The sequence below is a fragment of the Streptopelia decaocto genome, assembly GCF_964273445.1.
Source record: "Streptopelia decaocto genome assembly, chromosome: 7".
In the NCBI taxonomy this organism is placed as follows: Eukaryota; Metazoa; Chordata; class Aves; order Columbiformes; family Columbidae; genus Streptopelia; species Streptopelia decaocto.
Genome location: NC_138661.1, coordinates 27883360 through 27905447, shown reverse-complemented (window position 1 = coordinate 27905447; position 22088 = coordinate 27883360). Strand labels below are relative to the sequence as shown.

The 22088-nt window shown below is 42.7% G+C and overlaps 1 protein-coding gene across 1 annotated transcript in view; it reads right to left on the bottom strand.

Moving 5' to 3' along the window:
* Window positions 1-8942: 8942 nt before the first annotated feature.
* EGLN3 (egl-9 family hypoxia inducible factor 3) overlaps window positions 8943-22088 on the bottom strand; it is a 29823-nt gene continuing 16677 nt past the window's right edge. Inside the window, exons 2-5 of the mRNA XM_082058275.1 lie at window positions 16650-16769; window positions 14600-14736; window positions 13824-13897; window positions 8943-12467 (exon numbers count right to left, since the gene is read on the bottom strand). Of these exons, the coding sequence (XP_081914401.1) occupies window positions 12430-12467; window positions 13824-13897; window positions 14600-14736; window positions 16650-16769 (369 nt within the window). The 3' untranslated portion in view covers window positions 8943-12429. The remainder of the gene's footprint in view (window positions 12468-13823; window positions 13898-14599; window positions 14737-16649; window positions 16770-22088) is intronic.

The following is a 22088-nucleotide window of genomic DNA, read 5'->3' as shown; positions in this document are numbered from 1 at the left end:
AATACACTAACAATACAGGGGGAAATGTTTGGCTTATGATATTAACGTATTTATAGCAGCAAGAATACTATAGGTCCCAACCTTATATAAAATTTTGATGGACTGCCAGTTTTAAAAGTGGAAGAAAAGCTTGCAAGAACTACCCATGGTGTTTAATTAATCATAAACACATCTAGGCTCAAGTACTGATATTCCAAGTGCTTGAATTTACAGTCATGTTAGTTAACTCAAGTTCTTTCAGATGTGTTGAAAGAATTAATGACTCAACTGAGAATTTACTTAAAATATACTCGGAAATTGACACAGCTTTGCAAAGGGAAGAAAATGTTCACCAGAGGTAGCAAATGTTGACTTTCGGATGGACGTACGCACGTTCTCTTTAATCGGGACATGAACTGGGGGGAGGGAGTGGAGGTTCCTGCCTTCAAAACCTTGTATGCTGCCAAAGGATAACTTCCAATACCCTGCTATATATTTTTCATCATTCCACTTTTTTTCCTCCCAGTATTATTTCAATCTGTAATGGATGATTGAAGATGACTTATAACTCAACATTTCTTAGAAAAAAGAGAGAGCCCAACCAGTTGGACAGCTGCCCTGAGTAGGAGGGAAAGCACGATGTGCTTCCTCCTCTAAATCTGTTCCCAACACCACCTTGGGGCTAGATCCAAAGGGGCATCAGGCTCAGAACTGCAATTCCAAATTTGAGACATAAAAAGAGAGGATAAGAATTCACAGCCTTAGGCACTAGATCAAAAGGTCTGGGTACCAAATAATAGGATAACTGGCATGAACCATCTGACAGTGAGCAGGTACAGAAAGAGATACTGCTACTTCATAGCTGTGGAAAAGGGGGTTCAGATCATCACTGCATGGAAGATGAGAGGTGTTGCTCAGCACAGAGCAGTGCCAGGCTGCAGGGTCCTCCTACTGTGTGTGCTCACGGTGCCCAACCTGCTGCATGGTGCATGCGGCATGGGCACCCGCAAGGGTGTTGGGCCAGAAAGAAATGGGCAGGGGAGGACAACTGCTCACAACAGTGTTGGGCTGAATTTCACTCCTCAGGAAGTGGAGCCCTGGCCTAGAAGGACATCTGATGGTGCTCTGGGAACTTTGCTAAAATAAATGTAGATGACTGTGGTGGTAGGCAGGACGTTGGGAAGCTCCAAATCTAGGCCTCTGGCATCGAATATGGCACTTGGGTACCCACAGCCACATGCGTGCCAGTTAGCTATTACAGTTTAATGAGCTGCACTGCTCAACTGATCGTGGTTTAGAATCCTCCATCTCTCTGGCCCTGGAAGGGATTTACATCCCTAGTGCTGCATTCATATGAACGTACCACAGCTCACAGCTTTGGCTTGGATCCAGCTCTGTCATGTCCATGCACTGCGTTCACAGCAGAGAGAGCTAAAAATAATCAGCCTTTCCCAAATCAAGGAAAGATATTGCAGGTGAGGGCCAACAGAGTGGGAGCTAAGTGCAAGGGGAAATAAAGCCTTTGAAGAAAGAGAAATCAAAACAGCTTTCTGTATTGACGCTTGTTTTTAAACCAAAGACATAATTATCCTGTTGCAAGCCTTGGCTACAGAGAAAAACATCTTGTTGGGAACTAATTAAAGAATTAGCCAGTGTTTAGCTTCTCGTAGATAAAGCAGCATAAGCTTTGAAACAGAAGTGTTTGCAGTGAGCTTTTGAAAACTCTCTGAAGACAGCTGAGCTTAAGTCTGTTAAGCCTCTTCCTTCACCTACTAAATGTCTGTTAAAATGTCTTTTTTTTTTCTTCCTTTTTTTCCTTCTTATGAGAGAAGTCACTAGTACCTCTTAACAACAGGCATCTTTTTGCTTTCTTGGAGTATGGAGTGCGGTGCAATACATCACAGTGATGAATATGGGACATCGACTGAATGCCTGCAAAGGTAGGACAGGTGTCAAAGTGGGCACGAAGTACAGTGTTTAGTAAATACAAAGCAACCTGCTGTTGCTGCATGCACATCACTCCAAGGTTACATTCTGACCAGCCCTTGTGGCCTTTGCAAGGCACAGCCACCTTGCCTGGCCCACCTAGCTCAGCACTGTGCCCCTGACAGAGGCAACCTCTGGGTACTGCAGGGGATGCCCAGTCCCTGCTAAGAAGCTGACCAGCTTCTTGATTATGTGTGGGGCAACTTTCATCCAGGTTTCCCTGCCTATGATGTCTTTTTCATTTCTGGGACATCTTTTATCTATGAAAATGAAAACTTTGCGTATGTGGACAGAGAACCTGAATGTTTTACAAACTATTTGCAGCTACTGGTACTTTTCTGAGCTACCTGCTGGGCAGCTGGTAAACTTGGCTGTATCCCTTATGCACCACTGCATGTGCCAGAGGATGGTGGCAGTTAAAATACGTAAATCGACAAGGAGGTCCTGAAATTCCTCTGCCAACTGTTCCCTAACCTAACATCATGAGAACCCTTATTTTCTAACCACTTACTTCAGGTATCTGTTTCTCCCACTTCCCCCGCTGCCAATGTCTTGGCAGGGACCAACAGCTGGTGTCTGACTGAGTCCCTGAGATCATTTGGGCTCTACTGCCTAAATGGTTCTCCCTTGGAAGGAGATAAACCTCCCACCTGCAACTAGCCAGCACCTGCACTGCAGCCCCAGCCTTGCACTCCAGGGTCCTACCAAAGGCAGTAGCAGCCGCTGCACCGGGTTTGAAACATGTCATGGAGGCATCCCAAAAGGCAATTTAGGCAGGCAATAAGTTCCAAACAGACTTTATTCTAACCAGAACTGTTTAGCAGAAAACTATTAACAAGGTTTACCCAAAACTATTCAGCACTTGGACAACATTGTAAAACACAGGTTCAGATACCAGTTAGAAGTTCAGTTACTACACAGCTGATTCAAACTCAAAGGATCAGATCCCAAAACTCTAGTGTAATGATTCAAAATGTGCATCTTTCCACTCTTACAAAGTGAGGACTCTCAAGGGTACCCAAAAGATAGCCTACCAGGTCAGCAAGTTGTCTCGGTCCTTGAGGAATGTGCCTTGGATGGTGAGTCTAAGGAAAAGAGTCCCTGACCACCTACCTCCTACTCCTACAAACACCAACTCAACATTGTTTCCAGCAGGCTCTATATAGACCCTAGTTGAATCTGAGTTCTGATCATTTATGGTAGTTGTCCAGAAACTTATCTCAGCTGAAGCATCTCATTGGTCAGAGTCCCTGTCTGTCAACCAAGGGGCGTGTGCTTGACCATAGTGGTCCATCAGCCTAGAAGTTTCTGTTGGTTTTGGGGTAGGGTGGTGAGGGAGTGGGTCTGCTGCAGAACAGCAATGATGTTGCCACTTTATCCCGTTTCTATGCTGGATATAATAATTTTGTACAATAACTTTCTGCTCTCTATATGGAGTAGCCATCCAGACAGACTGCTTAAATGCAACATGGGAGCTCTAATTCTCTTCTTGCTTTAAAGATCCAGTTTCTCTCCCTGTCAGAAAAATGCCATTGAATCCTCTTTCTTATTCACTGTTCTGGTAGTGTTTTCAACTCAAGTTCAAGAAGAAAAGCAAACCTTGATTAGTTTCTCTTTTATTTCACATGAATACAACATATATTGAAAAACAAAGATATTTCCAACATAAAATGTGATTACTTTCTTTATCTTCGGGGAAAAAAAAATAGCAAACAGCCTTTTCTTCACATTATTGAGGTACCAGCAGTCACTGAGGATGAAGGCAAGCGTTTCCCATGGCTGATCAGGAGACTTTGCAATACTGCTACAGGGAAATTCCAAGCCTATTTGGGTGATTTGCATGTGGTGACAAGTACCATGATTGGCAGGCTGATCAAGCCTCAGTTTTTGGCCAGATGTGAAGTGTCTATCTCTTTTCTATTCATCTTTTTCTTTTCCTTTTTATTTCCCCTTTTCCTTCAGATTAAATAAGGAAGTGTTACGCAGTTTTCCTGGCATTCAAAAGTTTTTATGCTTGTTTTCAGGTTTGCACACTGATGATCCTTTCTTATCACTTCTTCCATTAGGTCTGGCCAGCAGCTTGGCCGTAGGCTCAGAAGGTCCCTCCAGGCCCCGAGGGCTCAGACCAGCCGGGATATGTCATTGTGGCCATGCAAGACACTGGGTGAGGCTGCTGAAGCTCATCCTGGGCCATTCACCTTGTTGGGATGTTGCACAGCAGCTCATACCAAACAACTTGGCAGCCAGTAGTAAGGGTCTGGCAGTGGCAGGTAGGTGGCAAAGGCCCTGAGTCCCAGATGAGAACATTAAGCTCTTTAGGAATAGGACTTTGGAGACTTATTTTTCAGGGCTATCGGGTCCATCACAGGCAGCCTATGTAAAAGAGCCCAGGGCTGAGCTCTGCCCCACAGAGGCATTTGATGAGAGATGAGGTGCAGCTGAGTTAAACAAAGCCAGAGACAGCACCAATGTGACAGCAGTGATAGCACTGATTTTATTTCTCACTTTGCATGCTCCTGACTGATACACAGTAATGCCACATTGCAAAACAGCTGTCTAGGACTGGGCAGGAGAGCTGGGGTCTGCTCTGGTTTACTGCAGTGCTGCAGACTAGCCTAATCCTGCTCCCTTAAGAACAGCGCTAGTAAGTACTAGTTATATCATGAACGGATGCTATACTTCTATGTTCACCTCTCCTTCAGTTTACTTAAGGAAAAAAAAAATCAAAACAACTTCAAAGATGCACCTCTCAGGAATGGCAAATATCTTAACTATAGATACCTCCCTATGCCAGTCTGGCAAAGGGAATGAGTCCCTTCTGTACACTGGAAAACACAGCATATCTTTTCTCCAGTAACAGTAGCTAGTGAAAGAGCCTGGGAGGTTAGCTGAGCCATAACAAAGGCTTGATGGTAAAATTACTACTGTCTAAATCATTCCATTTTCAAAAGATGTGCTACCTGGTTTCGTTTTGCAGTCCTTTCAGGAAAAATAAGTTGGGTTTTTTTTTTACCAACCTTAGTTGGTAGCAGAGGAGTGACTTTCAGTCCAGGCTCCCATCTGGCTGCACTGGGAAAAACACACACATGCAGACAGACACAGACACACATACACACACAGACCCTCCGATGCTTTTATCTCCCCACTTTCCACAGGCAGTGGCTGCCGAATCTCTGCTACAGCACTGCAGAGATGTAGCTGGTTTCTGGTACCAGTATCAAAGCCAGTGAGAGGGAACGGTGACAGTAATGTGTCATCTTTCATAAACTTTAATAGCTCAATGTCCTCTGCCAGGGAAGGGCCGACCCAGCCTGGAGCGTGGGGACAGGCAGCCTCTGGGCACACTCCCATGCTGGTGTGAGTGCTCAGAGCTGGGCACTCTGCTCAGGGGTAACTGGCCTTAGCTTCAAAAGCAGCTTTTCTCTGCTGTGGAAACAGAGTTTATCACTACAACTGACCCAGGAGGGCGACAGCCATGGTGCCATCAGCAGAGCTGTGGGGGCAGCGAACATAAAATGGAGGCAAAACCAGGCATTTGTCCTAGGAAGGTGGGGTGACCAGTGGTTGTGTGGTTCACCCTGTGAGGATTGTCTATACCAGTGGATGCTCCAAGTAGTTGTCACACCCTGTCTTCCATAAAGCCCACCAGCATGCCATCACCACCTCACGCAGCCACGTCCAGGATGTGCCTGTGGCCATAGTTGAGCTGCTGGGACACTCAGGAGATTGGTGACCAACTCCCCTGTGTGAGGGGCAACAAAATCCTGCTTGTCCCAGCTCCAGCTGCAAAGGTTGCAATGGGAGGGGGATATGGCCCCTGACAGTCTCCATATGCACCACCACCCCATCTCTTTTTTACTGCTTCCATGCACTGAAGAGATTTAAATCTTTACATTCTCACATTACAGTACCCATTGCTGCAGCGCCCACAGGTCACACTTTCACTTCCCCGAACAGTTTCTTCCCTAAACATCCACACCTAGGAGACAGGCACTTCTGAATGCTACCACTAATACTGACGATGGGGCAGAATTTTTGCAGAATTTCAGCCCAATATGCAGATCTCAGACAGGTGCTGCTCTGAAACTGAGCTTCATTCCCAGGGCGGGGTTTTTACTGCTGCACTGCTGGCTCCCAAGCAGCTCCCATCCCTACCTGTGTAAAGTGAAAGAGAAGCCTGGATGATGGCTCTGCTACCTTCTGCCCAGCATCCCAACAGGAGCTGTGAATTGAATCCCCTCTGCCAGGAGCAAAGGCACTGCCTGGAGATGGTGGTCATGGCTCCACATTATAACTCCTAAATGCATAAGTGCTTGGGCTTCCACTCTCAGCTTTCTGCATCAGACTCTCCAGCTGGTCCCCAAACTCTCCCACAGCGGCAGGACAACGTGCCTGGTCACAGCACACACTGGCAGAGGACAGCCCAGTGCCAGCAGCTGCTGTTCCCAGGGTGCTGGGAAAACTTGCCCATCATACACTGGAGCCTTCACCACTGCCATGTAGTTGATTATTGTGCTAGCCCAGATCTGTTCTTACCTATTGCTATCATACATGCTGTTGTTAAATAAGCATAACAAAACCAGCTTGTCACAGCACCACCATCAGCTCCATAGGGCAGAAAGGGCTTCTGAGTAGTGCCATCCTTTCTCCTGCTTCTTTGCTAAATTGGGTAATGATTTCTCAGTTGAGACATCTTCTGTGCTGCACACAGCATCATGGTGTTTGAAAGATCATGCAGCAGCAATGCTTCATAGATCATGGGACATCAGGGACCAGGGAAATGCTGCAAGTCCACAGTTCTGGAAGTTACTAAATCATAACAGCTATATGAGAGGCAGGGCTTATAAGGCGACATAGTATTTTTTTTTTTTATTGATCAGATGGGCACAGCTGCAAAAAAAAGGGCACATTCAGGGACAAAAATCCTTCTGTTTAAACGCGCTGCCTCTAATGTTGGGAGATCTCTTCCCCGCCATAAGTGCTCTAATTTATATCTCCATTCTGATTTTGCTACTCTGAGGTGTTTTAGCACAATACACTCAACAGGTAAAAACTGAGAAAACATCAAAATTAAAAGAATTAAGAACAGCTGCATGTAATCACAAGTGATCTTCAGAGCTCTGTTAGCTTGGGCTCCAGAGTCTTTCCATGCTTCTCAACAGCCACCCATACAGGAGACTTTTAAAAGAAACAGCCAGATTAACACTTTCCTAAAACCTTGGGACTAGACAACTACACCCTGACTCCTCTCCTGCTAAATCGGTCTCCAGGGAGTTGGCTAAGACCAGGGACCACAAACTGCCTCCTCTCTCAGCTGCAGCAGGAAGATTTACCTGTGTGGGTGTCCAGCATAGACCTGCACACTGGCACTGGCTGGGTTTGCCACCATATGAGAATTGCTGTTGACTGTGGTTGGCCTAGTGTAGCTTATTTAGTATCTCCAGCATGGTTTAAAATAAGCACATGCACAGATTAAATTATCCCCTCTTTCCACATGATTAAAAAAACAAACAAAAAAAACCAAACAACCCCCCCCCACACACACACACAAAAAATCTATACTTTGTGAAAGAGGATGAGAGTTCTAGTAACTCTGAAGTGGATGTATTCCACAGAGACAAAATTATGTGGGAAAAGGGAAATCAGTTTTTACTAACCTCTCTTACACTGTCATGCTACTTTGTAATTTTCAGTACAACCTCTGATATCAGACGAATTCTCAAAGAGTCATGGGAATTGTCAGTGCAAGTATATTTAGCCATATCCCTTTGGGTAGGTGGAGGAGGAAAGAAACCCCTAAATAGCTGTAAGATAACAATTACTACAAGCATATTTACTTAGAGAAAGTTTAGTCAGAGTTCAGAGAAAAGACAAAGTCCTTGGCAGCTGGATGGCCAATAGCCAGCTTCTTCTTGACAAACCCTTACCATCTGCTTTCCTTAGGTCTTCACATGGAATATGCACTCCTCTGTGAGAATTAAATGCTTAACTAAGTAGCAAATTATCTGGAATTCTCTTCCCTCTTTAATAATTACAAAAAAAGGAAAAGAAAAAAAAAAAAAAGACAATCCAAGCCCTCCACAGGAGAAAGTGTCTTTTGCATTGCGGGGCAGGCAGGGGAAGATGGGAATTACCACTATTCACAATACTACAAAAAGAATCAGAAAAGTTCACAGGACTTTAACAAACAAGTGAAAAATATCCTGGTTTTCATTCAACTGCAATGTTAGTGGGAGTGGGGAGAAGCCTCCCCTGTGGTTGCAGGAGAAAACTCTGGGACTTGGGCTAGAACCATAGCGGGGGGGGATGTGAATGCTGTTAAAAATAAAACTTATCAGACAACAGTTGAATCATGAGAATTTACAGGAGTGTAAAAACAAATAGGCATTTCAAGAAGAGGGTCACTATAGCAAGGTAAATAACTTCAAAACAGCAGGAAGTGTCCAAGGAAACATGCCAAGCCGATGGCAACAAACATCATAGTCTCCCTGACCATGGAGAACAGTAGTGGCCACAGATTACAGTGTCACCTCTGTGCAGTGCCACCACCCTTCACCCAGCTGTGTGGCACTGCACACACCTGCCACAACCCCAGCCATGGTAAAATATAAGATTGAAAATAATTGCACAGGACAACATTTAATATGACCCAGTTTTTATTCACTTCTGCCACATCTTTATTTTTTTTAAATAGTAACAGGAACACAAAGCGTGATGTATGGTAAAACACTCCATGGTGTTTCTATATCAATTTGATGCAAAGTGCCAGCATTGTTGACCAGCATACAACCTGACAAGAGAAGATGTAATCATAACTCACTCTCAGATATCTGCTGGGAGTACAGCACAGTCAAAGTAGAACTAGTTATTTGCCTGCAAATAGATATATTATCTTCTAGATGCAAGTGGTGTTAGAGCCAGCTATTTTGCAACAACAACAACAACAAATACATATAATATATTCCAACATTTTTAAAAATAACACAATAAGAAAGGACTAAAACTGTTTAAAGAGAGAAGGAAGAAAGAGTGGATCTGTTTAGACATTACTTTGCAGAGGCCATTCCTCATAGAACCAGAAGTAATCTAGAGAAAATAGTATTTATTAAAGGCTACTTTACTCAAAAGGCCAGAAGTTACAGGTTTAAGAATAAAAATAGTCTCTTGATTTTTAGTACAGTGTCCTGGCCTTTTTCCTCCCTGCACAACAAAAACCACCTGTCAGAAACTGTGGCTTGGTGGCTCTGCATATTTTTCCAATGCAATTGCATTTGGAAAGGCAACCATATTTCTTAAAAAGCAATGAAAATCTTGCATGACACACATGTGGCATGTAACATCTTCACAGGTATGAATGATGAAGGCACATTACCTAAAGGTTGCAGAAAACCCAACAAAACTTCTGGAGGACTAAAAATTAAATGCCTTAGAGAAAACACTTTCTCTCAACTGGGTGACAAGTGCTGTTCAGCTGTAGATCTTTCAGTTGACCATGAAAACAAAACACAAGTAAGGGAGTCTCCTTGAAATGCCCTCCCTACTACAGCAGCCTGCTTCCCCCACAGTTCTTCAGACAATTCCATTCTTGCAGAGCAGTTTGCAACAATTCTAGAGACAGGCATGAGAAATTCATGTCAAAAATATCAAGCCTGTGCATTCCTACATGACCAACACCTCTCTTATCCACCCAGTTAAACTACAGCATCTTCAAGGAGGTCATCACACTGATCTGGAAATGGGGTAATGTCTGGAACAGAAGAATTAGTTTCAAAATCTTGTGCCCTCAACTTTTTTGTACTTAATTATATATGTTAATAAAGAAAAAGAGTGCTCTCTGCCACTGAACAATTGCTCTCTCCTCTATCTAGATCATGAAGATACTGGCTAAAAATGAAAATAGGTACTTTATTTACAATAAATGAAATCTATACTGCTCCACGTTTCATCCACCACGTGTTGCTGACCACTGTTGAAGCCAGGAGGTAGCAATAGTGGTAACTGAAGTACCTTTCTTTTTCAACCTTTATACAAAGCCTTTCCTCTTCCACCCCATCATTTTTCCACTGTTCGAGGCTCCAGAGAGATGTGTACTAACATCTCTTTCTAGTGCATTTTTTTAAAGGTTACAGTTTCTAAAAGCAAAGCAAGACTTGCTCTGCTCTGTTTTAGCTATCTTTGCCCCCTTTAAAATCACGTAGGAGTTTCAAATTTACGTGCCATTATCAACTTTGCATAGCAATACAACAGGTTAGGCTCCCTCTTGCCCCCTCCTTTTTGAATAATAATCCTGTGGCTCCCCTTTTTCAACACCTCCCATCTTTCAGTACATTACCTCTCATTCTCAACCAAGAGCCCTAACTCTTCCTCCTCCCACATGAACACTGCCGAATGAGAACTTCAAGTTATCGTTAAATTTCCTTCAAGTCTATGTTATGCTACTTAAAAGCAACTGTAGTGGAATAATGTTTTTCCTAACATTAAAGGAACATTTACCAGATTATTTGTCTTTCTAGTCTTTTGAGTTATAAGAATTTGTGTCACTGTTCCCTCATGTTCCTCTCTTAAGGTGCAAAGTGGTCAGGTTGAACAAAGTCCAGCCCATAAGACCATAGCTGTATCTCTGGGAGAAGCCAGAGAGAATGAGGGGTTTCTTCACACAACTGTGTTTACATTCAGAATTCAAGGACAGCCTGAAGGATGCCCAGCTTTTTTCCTTTTTCTTTTTTTTAAGTGACATAACTGCTTAAAAAAATACTCAATTTTTATTACAATTTTTTATATTACAAAAGTTATTTCTTTACTGTCCTATGCAGCCATTACCTTTCTGTCAGTGCTGTTTAATAGTTGCCATTGCACACTGCCTTTCACTTCCTAGCTGAAGGGTAACAGAGCTGGCCCACAGACCCATCCCTAGCATGACCGCCCAGCACAGTGTGGTGAACTGGTGCAGGGGCCAGTGGTGCAGACAGACCATCTGAACCTCTGCAGGCAGGTGGCACGGGAACATATGGGACACCGAACAGGGCACCTATTCAGAACATTTAGTAGGGTCTGACATACACACTGACAACATGAGATGAAAATGAATACAAGTGAGTGTATTAGGTTGAGAATAATTAGTGTGAGTGATGAATACATCAACCACCAGCTCCCAGCTTCACGAAGAGCTACTCTGAACCGCATAGTAAGTGCTGGCTGTAGAAGCTTAGGAAGATTGGAGATAGCTCACCAGTTCTCATTGAGTCTAAGAAGTTTAAAAAAAATAATGGAGAAAAAAACCCAAACAAACAAACACAAACATGCTTTGCCAATTGAATAACTCTGATCTCACAGCTTGGGCACAGCAGAAGTAGTTACCCAGTGTAACAGGCCAATTGAAACTGAACTGTTTCATTCAAATTGCATATGCATGCAAAGTCAAACAAGTGTGTTAACTAAGGATAAGCAGCATAGAAATCAAGTCTAAGTTACCCATTATTTGTCATACATTTGTCAGACTGCCAAACATATCTTTACCTTTCAGATTCATATTTGTGTCATACAAAACATAGTAGATGGAGAAGTCATGAAAATAACACCTAACTCTACATATTGTTTGCCTTTAGTGCCAATGCATTGTGTGCCATTAGCCATCCATGTTTACCAGACTTTTTGGAGAAAACTGCTGCTTTACAAAGCCATGAAAATAGAAAACACACAACCAATCCTGCTCAGAAGAGAAAGGAAATGGTTTTACAAAGTTGTGGACAGATGCATAACTTCTTCCCCCTCAGTCCTGCGACAGAAAGGGCAGCACGACACACAGTGAGAACTTGACTCTTGAAAAGGAGAAAAAAAAAAAAATAAAAATAAAAAAAAAAAAAAATCAGGAAATGTGATGACTGTGTAGACAATAATCTGTTCGTAAAGTCATGCTATGGAAGAGCTGAGCCAGTGTTCTGCACAGTAAAGTGATGAACAGTACGTCAACAGGCCCGTGCAGGACAGACCATAAGATGACACACTATAAAAATCCAGTTTAATTTCACATTTCCAATATTTGTCCTTGCCCATTAGCAGTCTGCCACAGATTTTCAACTTGTAAAGCTCCTTCCCATTGAGCTAGGATTTTTTTTTCCCATAAAGTGCAAATAAGACTCAAGTTTTTACTAGTCCCAGTGATCATTATCTTGATTACAAGAATGATCAAAAGCCAGCTGGCTGAGCCACTACCACTAGGCTTAGTGATACTATTTTTTATTTAACCCTGGTTACTTTTTCCAGCAAAAGGCAAATAGAAAACAAGCATTCCTTCTGCCAAATGCAGGCATGACAGGAGGCTGCCTTGAGTACCATCAATATAAAATGCACATGCTAGACACAAACAGTGCATTCTTGTGCATAACAAGAATTTGCCCTTGTTCACTGGAAATGGAAGTCATCTTTGGGATCTTATTTCCTCACAAATAGTTCAGGAACAGTTGATTAGTCTTCATTAAGAGGTGCTTCTCTCTTCCTTGCATCTGCATTGAAAATATGAAAAAAAGGAGACACAGTTAAGCCAGAGGGTTCTGACAGCATTCTTCTGAAAACTCAAACAGCTAAAGTTGGTTTGTTTTCAATTGACAGCACCTTCCATTTCAGACTCATTATATGAATTCACTACATGGATTGAAATGCTGTATGAATCCACAGCATGTTAACAAGATAGAGCAAGATTTTGTAGATTTGCCTTGATGAAACCAAAGATGATTCATGCAGTATTTAAGCAGCCCAAAAAACTTTCAGACTCCAGATCCATGATACTTTTCCCCTTCACTCTTGGCTCCTCGCTCATGGTCCCCTTTAAGGGCAAAGTCAGTATTTGCTTTGCATACCAGCTACATAGATGACAGTGTGTTCTAAAAAGCATTTGACTAATTACAATACTGCTGGTCCTCAACTGCATACCACACATTTTTAAAAAAGATGAATGCTCTCCACACTGTATTTTGAAAAGCTGCCTGAGGCAGTCGCTGAAGATCAGATCTTAAACTGCTCCAAACAGCAAACCTTTGAGCATGGCCCCAGGTAGGGTGTTAGAGCACATCTGGATGACTCAGTCCATTACTCATGTGCCATTACTACAGTAGCAGGCAGTGCGGCTGCCATTAGGAAAGCTGGGGTCCCCTCTTCTCAGGCTTCTGCAGAAGTGCCTCTAGGCTGACTTTAAGCAAACTGTGAGACCCGGTTGAATGAAGTGCAGTATGATCATAGCTAATCTAGCAACTGCATGCCAAAAGATTCACTTATATATATATTTATAAACTTAAGTTTCTTTCCAGCTCACAATCTATACGTTCCAAGTTCATTATGAATATTGCCAGTCAGACATTACTTGTAAATTAAATACAAATCCCTTTTGCATTACTGCAGGTCCCAACTGCCCTTCATCAATGTAGAAGACAGGTCCTGTTTGGCCAGAACATGATTAGGAAACTGTTTGTGTAATCCTCACAACTTTGTGCTAAATGAAGTTTGGAGGAGACAAAATATATTTCACTAATAACAAAAGAAGATCTTAGAGACTCCCAGTGACTAGAGCAGCCACCTGGGCTAGGACAAAATCTCAGCAGCCATTTGGGAAAGAAATCAGAAACCACTGCTCCCATGTTCCACATCATGCTCATCAGTGATACCAACGCCGGGCCTGAATCTTCTTCTGTCACAACCTCTCTCCACTTCATATAAAATAACTGACTAGTGATTAGAGATGAAAAAGCTTTCTAAAAATAAATGTCACACCCATCTAGCTACAGAGCGACTCCCAGACTGTCTCTGACTTTGCAAATATCAAAATGCATTTATTTTTCTGGTAAACACTTATAAAAGAATCATACCAGTTAAGTTCCTGAACTTTTTTTTGGCTTCTGCTCTTTCTTCAGCATCAAAGTACCACACAGTCATGGCATATCTATAAAGAAAAGAAATCTTGTGTTTGTTTCAACATTTGCTATTAAAATAGAGCCCAGGAGTTTTATGCTTATGGAGAAAGCAAAAAACTAAAACTGCATTAGTAGGTAAAAAAAAACACAATGCAAATGGCACATCTTTATAGACAAATGTAGACAGCACTTTTAAATGCAAGTAAGATAGAAATATAGGTGAGAATTTCTGCTTGGAGGCACAAGAGTTCACAGCCCCTGGCAACAGAGGGCAAAAGTAGCTTACAGACCTTTGCATGTTTTTCTGTGTTGGGGCACCTGTAGGCAGCTTGGGGTTTGTCCTGCATCACATCAGCTTTTCATAGCCTGTTGACAGAGGGCAGCCCCAAGAATCCCTATAGTGTCACAAGGGCAAAAGGATAACCCAGCATCTCCCAGCTAAATAGCTATGCCTGGCTTGGAAGACTTATCCTGTCAATGGTTTAAAAAAAAAAAAATATATATATATATATATCTTTTTTTTCCCCATCACACAAGGAATCTTATCATTCAAGCTTGTTCCTCACTTGATGACAGAACTCCCAGTGATTCAAAAACATAAAATCCACTCAAAATCTAGCTATTTTTTATGCACATGTGTACTTGGTGGTTATGATTTTAGATACAAATATTGGTAGAAGAGACACTTTGCCTTTTCCTAGCCAAATGTCACTACCAAATATGCTACTTACCTGGTTGCATAAGAAGGCTGGACCTCATGTGGGTTCCTTCGATCTGACCAAAAAAAAAGTAACCGGTCAAAAATCGGCTCAACATCTGCTACATAGGACTTTCCTTCTGGGAATATTCGAAGAATTCCACCATGCAGCTGAAAGAAAAGGAAAGGTTGCCTTTTACACATAGGAGCACCCACACATTCATGTGAACAATGACTTATTTCTCCCTCCTCAGCAACCAACAAATGGGGAATAAACATCTAATGATAACCAAGACAGCTGCATGGCAACACTGGAAAACCATACACCAAATCTCTTGGCCACCTTGATTTTGCCAGTTTGTAGCATTTCAGCATAAACATCTGGCTTAAGTAAATGAACCAAGATAAATAGAGACAACACTGGCCCTGTAACAAACACTGGGAAGCTTCTGAGCTCCCTAGTCATATCTCTAGAACCAGTGAATACCGTAAGGCAGGTCAGGGTGCTCCACCTGACCAGTCGGAGATTAGATTCTCCTCTCAGCAACTGCCAGATACTGCTTATGGCATTTCACAGCCTGCATATGATCATATAGGAGTTAACTTTAACACCCTGGGAAGAGTGAAGGCTGTTCTATTGTTGGATTGTAATAAACTTCTCATAAATGCATTGTATTTCCCTGCCAGTTTTTTCCCTACTTATGACATACCCTAGTTTCTCTACCACATCATTTCTCTCTTGCCACGTGCCACAAGTTTCAGGCAAAAAGTCTGGTGATCTGCACGCACTTTAGAAACTTCAAAAGCTGCAGATGAACTCTGCCTCTTCCCTGCTGCTGTTTGAGGGCTCTTCAGAGGCTTTTATGCTGCAGCTGCACAACCGAGTGCAGGGGAAGTGCTGTCAACCCAGCACTGACCTGACTTAGTAACTCCACGTGGCACGCAAGTCTCAGTAAGAAACTATTAGGTCAGGCTTAAAGCAACATGGTCACTTTCAAAGGCCAGCATGGTTATATTGCATCTCCTCCAGCATACATTTGCGTCCAATTACTGTCACTCCCACACAATACTCTCCACCAGTGTCCTGGATTTCTGTTAGGTTTCTCAGTGTCCACTTGGGTGCTTTCGCACTAATAGAATAAGAGTTCTGTGCACAAAATAAACTGGATACTTGCGCTTCTCCTACATCTCCTCCATTTTGTTACATTGAGATATTTCACTGTCATACTCTCAGTAATGTGTTTTTTCTTAACAGTGCATTTTTCAGTGGCATTGCCTCTAAATCTGAACTTACTTGTGGGGGTTCATAGTATTTACAAGTGCTTAAACAGCATCCACCTGAAGTGGCCAACACAGGTTAGAGAGACAAAATATACTGGGCCATTTTCAATGGATAATCCATTTGAATGATTTGTGCCACATCATGACAACAGAAGTATAAAGAGACATCCTGAAATTTTACAAACCCATATTTCGTTTCTAACTTAAAGGTATGGTAAATTCAAGGCTGACTTAATTGCCTTACAGTAATGCAGGCAGGAGCATTGTCCTGTCAAGAAACTGTTGGAGTCAAAGATGGAGAGGACAAACCAAGTCATGTGCTCACTCCTCTTACTAAGCTTCATAACTTCCTAAGTAACAAAACCACTAAGGCAACTGCCTGAAGATCATCTGCAGGTTAGCCTGAAGGAACAGCATCAAGAACACTAAGTCCCAAATTTGGGCTGTGATTTTATTCTCCTCCCAGAATCCACTTACTCCTTAGTGGATTATGTTTTTCTTTCTAGTGCTTCATTGTTCTTTCCTCTAAACAAAGCCTAAGAGCCAGCAGTCCGGGACTTAGAAGCTTCATTCTATAGCAACAAAACAGCATGTGTGTGGGTTGGGAGAGAGAATGATGAGGAAACAGTTCAGATTCTTACTTCCAAAGGGTTGCTATAAACACCAAGAAAATAAATGTAGAGATGAAGAATGGACCAGCTGCTCGAAAGTTTACCAGAGTTCATAGAACAACTGACAGCTCCAGAGCTCTGTTTCTGAAGTAGTTTTTCGTTTGTTATGTCTCAACCCTATGGCTTACTCACCTTGGAGTCCCAGTTCTTATTCAGGTAATAAATACAGGTGATGCAGCGCCCGTCACCATTTGGATTGTCCACATGACGAACATACCCAGTTCCATTTCCAGGATAGCAAGCGACCATAGCCTGGATGAAGGATAAAGATTGTTAAAAAACAAATTCTGCAAGATGCCCACCTTCAGTTTGTCTTTGCTAAGCATCCTCCCACCACCAGTTTGGCTTAGCACTTTTCAAATGAGCAATCCAAAACCTACAGCAGACACCACCAGAAGGTATCTCTGCACAGCTTCTTTCACTGAGTGAGTCACTGTGAAATTCCAAACTGGAAATAAATACCCTTCGTATTTCACAGTATATACAACAACAACAAAAAACACACCAAAAAAAAAGACCAAAAATGCGCACACACACAAAACCAAAACCAAACAACAAAAAAACAAACAACAAAAACAAAACAAAACAAAAACAACCACAAGAACTAGAACACTGGTATGTATGGTACAAGCTTGTTGTTCTCTACAAGGTGTGTGACTTTGAGGCTGTTTTAGCTAAAGTTTGCTAGTGTTTCTAAAGCTGAGCAGTCATTGCAAAAGTGATCTGCCAGTCATAATGAAAGTAGAAATTAATCTCAGGATGTCATGCCTTACTACCACTGTCTTCCTCTATTCATATCATCCAGTGGTCATATACATCCCTATAATCCAACACAAAGTGAGGATCCCCAGGAAGTGTGGGTAGAAGTCCATAGAGTAAAGTCTGCAAAAACCTGCAGTGCCTTTGTGCTGTGTTTGCAGAGCGCAGTGCATGTTTGCCTTCATGGACTGAGCCACAGAACTAACCAAACAGTTTTTAGAAGCATACTTTTCTCTTTGATCATCTCCACTTGCTGACACAATCACTTAATTCATGGTTCGTTTAGATTTTACCTTGAAAGATGAGATAAGCCTAAGACGAATTACTCCAAACCACATGACAGTCAACAGGTCTTAAAAGGGTTTTTACAGCAAAAACATATTAAACTTGACTTGACACAAATTAGCAGCCTAAGCAGGATGCCAGGAAGAACAGGTGAAACTGCTGGTAGGATACCAGATCTCTGGCTCAGAGTCACTTCTTTGCTATTGGGACTATTTGGTAGCAACACCAGTCACCTTCCATTGAGTTTACTCCCCTAAAGCTGTGGTAACAGAAGTGTTATTCCCACTCCTCTAACATCTTTCATTGCTTGCCAGTATTAACAGCAAGAGTGATGGGAGATGTTGGGCTAAGTTTGGTTGGAAAACTGGACACAGTGTCCGGCTGTGGTCTCCTGAGGGCTGAGGTGAGGGCAATAGTCACTCCCCTCAACCTACTGGCTGTGCTCCTGTGACTGTGGCCCTGGATGTTCTCATGCAGGGACAGACTGCAGGCTCATGTCCTGTTTACTACCCACCAAGACCATCAGGGTCCCCAGGCTCTCCCGTGGAGCAGAGCTGCTCCCCAGCCTGGCAGCCCCCAGCCTGGGCCACTGCAAGAGGCTCTTCCTTCCCAGGGGCAGGACTTCACATCTGTCCATGTTTAATTTCATAAAGGTTGCCATTGGCCTGTTTCCCCAGCACATCTAGGTCCCTTAAGGTGGCAGCCCTGCCCTTGAGTGCATTAACTGTTCCCCCTCAACTTGGTGTCATCTTCACACTTGATGAGGGTGAACTCTGCCATCTGCTTCAGGTTACTTAAAAAGGTGGTTAACAGGTCAGGTTCCATGACAGATCCTTTTGGTGCTCCTTTTGCAGTTACCAGCCTCTAGGTATAATACAACTGATCAACCATTACCCTCTAAGCCCAACCATTGAACCAGATTTTTACCCTCTAGTTTTCTATCCATCCAAACCATAAAGTCCAGACTCTGGATAGGAGAGTACTGTAGATGCCTGTTGCACAGAACAAGGATGTGATTGTGCACCATTTACGTGACCTGCACCTAATAATATGCCAAGCACAGTTGATAGCATTTAAGATTGACAATACAGTTTTCACCAAGAGCAACTGAAATTCTGATCTAGGAACCCCAGGGGTCTTGTTTTCTGTTTCCTAGCACATGCTAAAGCCATCCTGTCCTCATTGAACACATGACCAGACAGAGTATATATAGCACATGCTGCTTTAATCACAAAGGTAATTTTTCTGTGCCAAACATTGGTACAGAAATTGTCACCAGCCAGAGCAGTGGATCCCCTGGGCCCTCTGCTACCAAAAATGAAAGTCTTTTCACAGGAGTCAGCCAGTTTGGATGGGCGCACACATACAGCTGCAAATATACTGCTCTGCATCTCAAGTCAGTTATGAATTGACTTTCCTTCCTCCCTAGGCGCACCAACAAACGGTACTGCAGGCAGCAGTGAGACACGAGAGCCCACTCCTCACCCCGACACCTCAGGCCACAGCTGCTTTGGTGCTGGTGACCCACCAAGGCCAGGAGATTATGCTGAACAATAGTACAATAATAACCCCTCTTCCATCATGTCTCACAGTTCACTCAATGCCTTGCCGTAGGTCCTGCCTACTCTGTTGTCATTCTGCTCCACAGCTGAACTTACAGTTCACTAGCAACCTGATAACAGCAGTAAGGGCCAGTCTACAGCCTAGCACTGGAAACAAGCCCGGCTAGGGGGCACAATCCTGGTGGAAACCACGAGCCAGCTCTAACTGCAATCTAGGAATGGTCCAAGGGAGCTGTATGCTCACTGGGGAGGAAAATCACCCTTGTGCATCCCCACATCCCAGCTGCTAGCACAGCAGCTCATGCAGGTACACCCTTCACCCATCTCAGGCACAGCAAACTGGATTAGGTTGAACAAATAAAATAGTAACCCTTCTTTGCTAAACCTCCTCCTCATATGTTGAGGAAAGCGGCCCCGGAAGCTGGGAGAGCAGAAGAGAGGGGTCAGCGGTGCCAGCAGACGGGCCAGGAAGGAGGCTACACCAGGGGCTCATCTCTGCAGCCAGCAGAGGTCTCTCTGGATAGCAGACATTACTCCAAGTCTACTGAACTGCCTAAAATATATACATATATATATATATTATATATATATAAATAAATCCAATATTACTACTATTTTTAATGCCACAATCAAAAAGCTGCTGAAGAATAGTAACTAGACTGCAGGCCAGATCCTTAAAGGGATTTGCGTGCTTTACTTACTACTAAAATCTGGGCAAAGACCAGAGTTTTCCCAAGCCCCCCCCACATAATATGTTCTCTTAGCAGAACATGTGCTGTGACTCCGAGACATTGATGTATTATTTATTTATTTACAGCATGCACCTTTTGCAGTGCACAGAATCCCTAGGGATGAAGAAGTAGAACAATTCCCACAGAATCCAAAAGCACTGACCACATTCTTGCCTAACTTTAAGAAAAGAGAGAAAAAAAATAAGTTTTCTCCTTTCACTGCTGCTACTAGAAAAGTAGAAGTGAAATATCCTTTTCCTGGCATGTTGAATGTTTGAATGAAACCCTAAACAATGAAGGGAAATCATTCTGGTCCTCCTAGAGCCTGTTGAAACGATATCAAGCTTTATCAGAGTACTGGCTGCAGCAGCTCCAGAGCAGATCAGGCTGCCCTCAGCTGGGATTCCAGCTGTTAGCACTACTTTTGGATTCATTCAAAGCAAACAAGAAACAGGAGATGAGATGCATGACCCAGACTTAATTTAGGTAATTGGTGAACACTGGTATTTGCCAGCTTACTGCACAGGCCAGTGACAAAAGTTGGAGGCTGGATCACAGTAGTCAAACCATTTCCCAGGTTAGCAAATGGAGTGTCAGTAAAAAATGTTTCCTATACATTTTTGGCTATTTTGCCCAGAAGAACACTCGTTCTTGGAAGAACTCACTTCATTAACCAACTCCAAACCTAGACTAACTATAGCAGGCAGTAATGAGCAGGAATGTATTTAACTATGGTGTTTTTTTGTTTGTTTGGGTTTTTTTTGCAATACAATACAATACGATGATTCTGATCTGGCTTGCCATCCCACTATGAGAACTCAGAGCAAATTCCAACAAAACCACCCCCTTACTTTAAGTTAAAGTAAATGAGTTTGTCTTAAGTAACAACTGAATGGTTAAAAACTTATATACAGATGCATGCCTCTGCAGTCACACACTGCATAGTCTGAAGACCAATGCTCCGGTGGTCTAGTCAACAGTCATAAATTGAAGCCTATAAAACCTGAAAAATGAAAAAAGCAAATCATCAAGACTGCAGTTTCTGCACTGTCATTTTCAGAGACGTTAGGTTTCCCAAGAGGGTGCAAATCAACCACCAGTTAAACAAGCAGTAATTACCAGCTTTAGTAAGGAGACAGGAATCATCAGTAAACTCCGCATTGCACAGAAGCTTGCAAAAATCAGTTAATCATCATTCAGTTTTTAAGTATTACACTCAAGTCAGCCAGAGAAATCTGCAAGTCAAAATGCAAGACACTAGCAAATTTTGGTCACAGATTAAAAAAAAATAAAAAAAAATAAAAAAAAAAAATCAACAGTTCCATAAAGAAGATTTTTCTCTGCCTCCCAGTACTTCTGGCAAAGAGAAAAATTCTCTTAGCTGATAGCCAGGACCATGCTGTGAGGCATCATTCTGCTACATTTCATAAAATAAGCAGTGCTGGAGTAGACCGATACTTGGAACAAAACGCTGCAGAGAATACCTCAGCTAGAAGATGCTGGTAAGTGGAAATGAGTGCTGCTCAATAGGAAGCCGAGATGGCGGCAGGTCAGGAGGAGATGCTCTCCGTGCCTGCCAGCACTAAGCCAGGGCCCCAGTGTACTCCTCGTGCAGACTGTATAGGTGGTATTGTAATCCTATACTGGTGTCGTATTTTCCTCTCAGAACTAGTATGACCTTTGCAACCAGCAGAGAAAATTCTGACCTGCGTAACTCTATCCTGCCAACACCAACTGCCCTTGCAGATTAACCTAAAGACTCCACAATATGCTTTTCCATTTTCTGCACCAGATTTGTCCTCTGTATTGTTGAACAGCTACTAGTTTTGTTCCCTAGTGTAGATCATGCTGTGTACATCAAACAGTTAAATTCAGAAATTACTTGTAAAGTCTGTTAGATGAAAGGTACCATATAGACACAAAGCAATTCTTATCTACAATATCGCTATGAAGGTTGTCACCCAGGGTATTAATAAGAATTAACGGTGCTGTAGCTACTTCACCTTTCATACACATTTTTATTTGGATGCACTCTTCCAAGTTTCCCAAATTTCAGTCCAAAATGCAGTTCTCAGTTCTGAAGTAAGCATAAACTAAAGTCGGTTGACCAGACTTTAGGAAATGAGGACTACCAGGCTTGACTTGATCGACTTAGGTCTGAGTGCATATTCTACTCAACCTGAGTTTAGTTTGTAGATGTGCACAGTCTGTACAGCCAGAAAGGGAAAGGCACA